Source organism: Teleopsis dalmanni, chromosome 2 (assembly GCF_002237135.1).
Source record: "Teleopsis dalmanni isolate 2A chromosome 2, ASM223713v2, whole genome shotgun sequence".
Classification (NCBI taxonomy): Eukaryota; Metazoa; Arthropoda; class Insecta; order Diptera; family Diopsidae; genus Teleopsis; species Teleopsis dalmanni.
The window spans coordinates 181246988-181255793 of NC_051847.1; the positions used below are offsets into that span (position 1 = coordinate 181246988).

Below are 8806 nucleotides of genomic sequence, written 5' to 3' on the forward strand. Positions count from 1 at the left end.
CGGTCTAACTTTTAAATAGTTTCTTTCGTCATAAAAAGACACGCCATTATCGGCAAGAAAAAATTTACCTTAAAAAGTTGATTTCATGTCACAAAGTAATTAAATTTCACGAACTAATAAAAATCTAACATTTAAGAGTTATAAACTATGTAAACTGAATTCCTACTTAAAATAGCATAAATAAAATAAAACTATATAAAATGAAACTAAGTATTCCAAGTTAAGTTATCTAACATAATAAAATGGAATATAATAAAACAGTTTACAAGTCAGCATCATTTGGAACTGTATATAATTTTATTTTATTTAAAATATAATGTATATTTTTATAATAAATCTCACACATTTAAGATTTCTGAAACTTCTACATAAATTCCTACTTAAAATAGCATAAATAAAATGAAACTATATAAAATGAAACTAATTATTTGAAGTTAAGTTATCTAACATAATAAAATGGAATATAATAAAACAGTTTACAAGTCAGCACCATTTTGATAATGCATATTTTTATTTCCGTATCATTAGTTTATCAAGGATGCATATATACAGTAAAACTAAACACAAAAGCATTATTTTATTTTTAATTATGAGACTAATTATAAATATTTAAAGGGTTGTATTTATAAGAATTTATGCTTTTCTAGTAGTAAAACTTTTATTGACCAATGGACCTTGCTGGGAAAACTATAAAGTTATTAATTGCTTACAAAAACTGGCACGTAAAATATTGTCCGTAAAGTCAATTTGAAGTGAGCATAAAAAAGACATATTATTTAAATAAAATTTTATTTTCCGATATAATTTTTATACAATTTTTAAGTTTATGTTTCCTACTGTGATTTATTAAATTTTTTCAAATTTTTACACACAATTTTTGAAATAAAAATTGACGTTTGACAAGAAAAATATTTTTTTGTAATATCAAATTCCGTATATAAATGAATTAAAAGAAAAATAAAATAAAATTGTATATACTATTCACCAAACTCATTTTCTTGCTAAATGAAATGCTTTAATTAACCAATATGGACAATAAAATAAAGTCCTTAAACTTTTTTTACACAAAATAAATATTAATCGCTGTAAAAAATTTAAAAAATATAGTTCCCAAAAATTATTAAATTTTGAATTCCTTTAAATAAAAATGATCACCCTACCCACAATATAACACTTATTTTTTAAAACAAACCCTAATCAGGCGACATTTTTCCCCTTTTACATTTAAGCACTTAAAAATGTCATGAAATACAATTAAAGAGGAATTTATTTACATAAATATTTTTTTTTTTTAATAAATTTTCCTTAAAAGTGATGTATGCTTCAGTTTACATTTCTTTTAATTAAGAAACGTACATAATTTTCATGAGTGCGTGTACAGAACAGTGAGTCAGGAAAACGAACAGGGTTATATGGGTTAAAAAAACAAAAAATCCGTTCAATATAAAAAATATTTCATATTCAACAGGAAAATTACAAAGTGAATTGCTTTAAGCCAAGTAAGTAAAACATTAAAAAATCTCATAAGTCATATGTCGAGCATATCAAAGAAAATTGTTGTGTTCAACATGTAAACCAGTAAAATGTACATGGGTTTCACATTTTTCACCCTTTTAAATACCAAATTTGAAATAGAATTACTTCATTAAGTTTAAAGACAGCCTCGCTTAATTCCTCTTTATTTAATTTTCTAATTAAATTTTTGTACATTAATCAAATTTAATGTCAATAGAGGGGTTCTCTTGTAAATTAGTTTTATTTACTGTGGTACCATGAAATGTTTTCTTTATATTCTTACAGAAATTAAAATTTTAATGCAAATGTTAGCTGATGTGTAATATCATAAATTAAACATATATATGTGTACACTTATTAAATACTCGTAAACATTCATGGTATGTCATTATTGTTATATGCTCTAATAAACACTTATCTAACTTTAATTAGTATAAAAATATTTGTTTTAAACTTATATAAAGTTCAGAGGGAAGAACTATATTTCTTCCACAATAACGTATTTCTATAAGCTTCAATAAGTAGAAAATTGGGTTGTGTTAAGAAAAAATTAAGAAAAATTAAAAAAAAAAAATTTTCGCATTTATGGCAATAAATATATAATAATAAAAGCCAGTAAATTTAAATAGTTTACAAAAAATTACAAAATTTATATAGAGAATGACACTATAAATTCCAGAGATAATTGCTTGGTTCGAAAAATTGATTCGCTTTTTTAACCTATATTTTTATTGATTAGTCTGTAATTTTAGTCGGTGATTTACGGGATAAGTTATTTTTAATGGTTTTGCTAAAAATGAAACTGCAAGGTTGATAAATCACTGAGTACAGTACTATAATTTCCAAAAATTATTTAGTCCAAGAAATAAAAAAAATAATAAAAGGGAGTATATTTTGAATATTCATAAATGTATTGGTTGTTAAAGAAAAGTCTACCTGAAAAATTATATTTACAGTTAAATAAACAAATATAATTAAACAACCCTTATCATCTCAAAAAAAGGTAATATCATTAAGGCTATACAATGCTTTATTCCATGAAGTATTTTTTAATATTATATTATTTAATATTAAAGTATTTTTTACTTTTCCAACTACAATTCCTTTCATTATTTTTAGTATCTATAAATAGTTAAATTAATTTAGCTCAAATATAAATTTAGAAAATAGTAGCTCTATATAGCAGTTCTTTAATTTTTTTTATTTTTATTTAAATAACTTAAAATTTGCAGGCATATTGCTTTGCATATCTAACTTCTGCCATTGGAAAATAATAAATGAAGCCCACATAAATTAATAGTGTATTAAAAAAAATTTAATAAATTAGTAATAGCAATACTAATATTAAAGTTGATATTTTTTAACACAAATTTAATATATTATTTTTATAAGCTTAAGTATGTTCACAACTATAAATCACCAGTAATCCACTTGCAATGAATAATATGTCATTCGTTTATTTTATTAATATAAAAAAATTATATTAATTTTTGTTTATAATTAATTTTTAATTAACTGCTAATTAGAAAAGTTTTTAAACATATTTTAAAAGTCATGCGAATCGTAAGTACATTAAATATTTAAATCACTCATACGCAGTGGGTAACCAACAAAAAATGAATGTTTTACTAACTAATTTACATTAATAATAAAAAATTTTAAAAAACTTTGTCGCACATATAAATAACTGTTTATTTTTTTTTATACAAGTATTATTTAATAATAAACTATTTTTTATGAATTCATACTTGAAACAATAGCAATAAAACTGATATCTGATAAAAAAAGGGCAAATGCAAGAGCATAAAATTCATTTTGAGTTTTAATGAAGTTTAAATGAACTTTACTCCTTTAATAGTAAAAAATATATACCATTAATTTACAATAGGAAATAATTTAATATAAAAATTATAATGTGATTTCATATATAGTCATAACTATACTTGCAATGGTTGAAAGCAGTATAAGCACAGTGAAAGTAGACAAAAGCCAATGCATTTATTTCATAGCGTGCAATATGCAATCTGTGCTTTTGTTTCACTACCGCAAAGTTGGCATGACTAAAGATATTTTCGCCCATTTTTTCCCTCAGCTTCCTTTTGATTAATTTTTTATTTATTTTCATTGTTACTACAAGTTTCATTTTTTTTACATATCAGAGTTTTACACGTATGTTATGCATCTACTCCGAACGAAAGTTGGGAAAGTGGCAAAAAGTTTTTATTATCCATGATTTCAGTGATGGCATTTGTGGGCTTATAAATACGTGTGAAGTTTTTTGTTGTTGTTACTACTTTGTTTTATTCGTTGTATATTTACTTCTAGTAAATATTTAATATTCTTTTAGCAAATGTTTACACTTGTGCATATAGTCAATGCACATATTTACTCTTTGTAAAAGTTATTTATCTACATCGATTTAAGAAAAACAATTGGAGATTAATATTATTAAGAGAATATTGTTTGGCAATTAAGTCTTAAAGGTTTTGCTTAAAGAACTTTTATAGCAAAATTAAAGTTGTTATTCTACAGTAAACCCTCGAATTAATGAATGACCGATACAATAAACTCACTGAGTAAGGAACTATCAAATACTTGTAAATAAGAAATATAACAATAAACTTTTCTCCAAATAACAAATGTAAAAGGCCTTGATATTATATCGAGACTTAATTGCAGTTGTCTCCCACCTTTTTTAAATAATATATTTAACCAAATATTATTAAGTGTTTAATGAAACACAACTAAAGACTTCTAAGATTAATCACAACTTTTAAATAAACTACTTAATGCCACTCATTAAATTCTTTTTCCAGACCACAAATGTGCAAAATTTGATAATTCAATTATATTGAAAATTGCACTGTTGTCTCAAAATAATAACAGTAGCCTCCACACCATATAACGAGTACTGAACTGAACTGTTAAATCCATTTAGGTTGTATAAATGAGCAACCTTGAAAATAACTTGAGCGATTACGATGTAGCTTTATGCTTTCATACATAGATGACTTCCGGCGGTGACTTCCACGTACTGTACCAAACTGTGGTTTACTAGAATAACAAACGAGTTTGATATCAATCAGGACGCAGAAACGAAAGTGACAGCATCACCAAACAAACGCTGCAATAGCATCCTTTTTAACAATCAGGTCGAACGTTGGCCAGTTGTGCACCACCTGCACTAACGTTCTACAGACACCGAAATGTAGTAGCTGATATATGATATAATTCATATAAAACTATTTTTTAAATAAAATTTATTTTGTATTTAGTTTTCATCTTGAAACTACTTCCACCCATATTATGCACAAAATTAGTCATGAACAGTAATAAAAAAAATTGTTATGAAATTTTTATGACGAAAAGAAACTATTTGAAATTTTGATGGGTTCGAATAGCAAAGGAAAGACAAGGACAAAAATTTTATTTAATTTATTGAAATTTGGCTGACCATACAAAGCGGTTTCTACTATTGCCAAGTACTATTCATCAGTGGTCTTAGAAAATATTCGAATTTCTTATTATATACGGAGTATAAACAAAGCAAGAAATTCGAATATAACCTAAGACCACTGATAATGAGTACTTGGCAATACTCAAAACAGTGTTGTATGGTCAGCCAAATTTCATTAAATTAAATAAAATTTTTGTCCTTGCCTTTTCTTTTCTATTCGAATCCGTCAACAAATTGTTATAATTTTTGAAATTTCAAGAATACGAATATGTATAAGGTACTTATAGTAATACTTATAGGATTTTTTATATGAGTAACTAAAACATTAAAAATCCTTTATTAATACTAAATATATTAATATACACATTTCCTGTATTTTTATATTTTTCAGATTTTTCTCTCTATTTTTTACAGTATACCAGTTCCCATTTCAACCTTTATGCTTTCGATTTTTATATGCTGTAGACTGGCACTTTAACTTTAGTTTTTATTAGTGTTTATGTTTATGATAAATCGAGTATTAACTGTAATTTTGAGAGAAGTGAAAGAGTTTATTTCGTTATTCTTAATAATTCTAATTTATTATGGGTATAAATTCTATTTCTTAGAGCAATTTAAATATAATATGCAGTTTTAATATTTGACGTAATTATTTAAGTAAAAGTTGTTGAATGTTTTTTAATATTTAATATATTTATATTAAAGAATCATATTTAAATACTAAAGTATCATTTTCGTAACTCTACATAATAAAACAGAATGATCAGACAGTCAACATGATACATCTTATCAACGTATTCTTTTCTCAAATATTTATTTATTCTATTTTAAAGATAAACAAAGCAACTAAATTAGTTAATTTTTAGAAATTAGAAATATTTGAACAAATATCAGCTAATATGAATATACTATATACGTGTACCCTATCTGTTGACGTCGTTGTGACATAATGAAATTTTTAATACGTAGGCTACGAGTTAGTAACAAATTTCTTATTACCGTATTCAGATTCAATGGTACTATGTATGTGTGTTATAATTGTTATTAAAATAAAAAAAATAAAGCATAAATTAATAATATTAATATATAAACTATGAATATTTTAATAAATTTTTGTTAAATCACATGCATTGTTTTTATTGTGTGTATGTAAATAAAAATGAAATTTAGCAGTATATAGCAATGACAATTCTTAATTTATGACTTTTAAATTTGTATGCAAATATTTGAAAATCAAAAAAAAAAATTGTGCTCATTTATGGAAATATTTTCACAATCAAGCACGCATTTGTGAAACAAATTCTAAACAAATACTCTCTACTTGGTTCTTTCAATAACTGCCTTTATGAAGCCACAACTAAAGCTGAATAATCCATAACACTTATAAAAACAAAATAAAGGAATCTAGAATGCATTTATTTGCAATACAACAAATATGCAATACTTATGCGCTTAAAAACTTTTTACATGTCCCTCAAGTCCCTCTTGGCACATTTGAAAACTGCTACATACCCTGGCTCTTTGCAAACATGCTCACAAACCCGCTCGTCCTGCGTAAGTGCAGTTTGGGTGCGTTTTGCATTGTAAATTTGCAACATGCAATGGCAATAATAACGAGTAAAAACCGCAAAATGTCATGCAATAAAAGGTAAATGTTTCATATTTATTAGTTTTTACACAATAAGTAATAAATAACAAGAGGAAATACATTGCCATATTAAAATAAAAACAAAATATTATTGCAAAAATTTAAATGTAAATATGAATGTGTGTGAACATGTATTATTTGTATTATTGGCACTTTACATGCTCAGCAATGAAGATTCATTCATTTGCATTTTAATGGCTTTCAATTTAAAGTTTCGCACAGAATAAAGGAAATTAAGTAAAATTATGCATTTTAAATTACTGGTGTGCAAGAGTTTATAATTTCGTTACACGTTATTGGTTTGATGTGCATAAACGGAAACTAATTTCACAAAACTTACCGGAAATATACACCGGGCGTACGTTGGTCGATATCAGTTGCGTAGATGCGTCCGACACGACACTTCGAAAACCAAATACCAATGAAGGATGGATCATTCTTTTTAGGCCAATCTTTAACGGGGAATACCAAAGGATATGTCAAGTATTCTGGTGGATCTGAGAACTCCAAATAACCATTAAGTGATAGCTGCAATAAAAAAAGTCATTTATATATTTTAATTTATATTATTTATGATTATTTATATTTTATTTAAATTGAACTTACTCGTGTGTAATTGAAACGGAAACCAAAGAACGGCAGCTGGAAATTCAAGTTTTTGTGTATTTGTGTCATTGAAGCGTGTATATCAAATTGATAGTCGCCACGTCCGCCATACATATCCTGATCGAAATACCAATACATGAAGTAAGAACGTATTTCCGCTAACCGTGCCTGAGATATCGTATAACCACCAGCAGCATGTGAGGGCATAACGGGTGGTGCAATTGGATTATCAGGTGCTGTGAAAAAAAGGACATGTAAACGTCTATAAATTTTAAATACAAAATTTTTAAAATCCTTAAAAAATGTTTATTAAATTTAATAAATTTTTAAATAAATAAATGTAAATTAAATAAATTTATTTAATTGTGTAATAATCATTATTAAGAGGTTAGTAAAAAATTTATTTTGTTTTGACATAATAAAATATAATATTTAGAGTAAAATTAAGCTGTATTTATAAGTATTTTTATTCTAATTCAATTTTAATACAATTTAAGCTCTTAATGCAGCTATGATATATGTAATAATCAATAGGTCATTTTTATTTTACTTTGCCAGTTACGAAAAACTTCATTCAATGATTATTAGAGTAATACATTAACATATATCACTTCAATAAACTTTTTTTTTCTACTGTCTAAAAATATTATATGTATCCTTTATACATCATCGACTTCACTGCACCCAACTTCCTTTTAAAATTTTTACTCCTTTCATATACAAAAATTCATTGAAATCTTTGAAGTGGACCTCTGTTTCGGCGACTACTACTTTATTCAAAACAAATTTCGTTTCTTATGGCATTCTTTTAGAGATTTGCAAGTTACTATTATATGCTGAGGACTAGATCTCGAGAATTCGATACATCAATAAGCAATTCATAAAACAATTCAATTCATAAAACAATTTGGCTATTGTTATCATCAAATTGGGACACGAAAAAAAAATTTTTTTATGTGTATATATTCTCATTCTGAATGTAGCAATAATACTATATAGTATTTGATACTAAAATTTTTATCCTTTTCAGCGTATATAATATTTGAATGTTGTGGAATGCACTTTTTAGTCGAGTGTTTCGCTTTCATTGGATTTCTCTTATTGCTGTCCTCTCAGTTAATTCCCGATTTACTACTCCCGAATTAATGCCAAACCTAAATATTGGTGTAGTGTCTTTTTTTTGAATTAACAATTTAAGGTCAATTGCTTGACAATTTTTTGAATTTTGTTATGTTTATGTGATACCTAAAGACATTGAGTGTCATTTATATCTGCACGACTTTGTTCAAGTTAAGTTCAATAAAACAATAAGTCATTCTTTTGCTTCAAGAATATTTTTATTTGTCAAAAGCTAACTCTTAATATAAGTATAAAAGCATCACTATTTTTTTTTTGAAAATTAGTGACTTTTGCTGTCAACTAATTGCTGAGTTACGGTAAGACTTTGACACATACTTTATTAGTGAGAGGTAGCTTTTCTCTAAAAACCTCCCATATACATCTATTCAATTATGCAATGATATGAAATAAAGTAATTAAATATAACTAATATATTGAACCAACAATTTTATATCGCAGCA

At 25.5% G+C, this 8806-nt stretch overlaps 1 protein-coding gene across 1 annotated transcript in view; it reads right to left on the minus strand.

The window, feature by feature from the left end:
* Positions 1 to 6956: 6956 nt before the first annotated feature.
* Positions 6957 to 8806, minus strand: part of LOC119676299 (protein mesh-like) — a 2165-nt gene continuing 315 nt past the window's right edge. Inside the window, exons 2-3 of the mRNA XM_038087540.1 lie at positions 7227 to 7462; positions 6957 to 7148 (exon numbers count right to left, since the gene is read on the minus strand). Coding sequence (XP_037943468.1) covers positions 6957 to 7148; positions 7227 to 7462 — 428 coding nt within the window. The remainder of the gene's footprint in view (positions 7149 to 7226; positions 7463 to 8806) is intronic.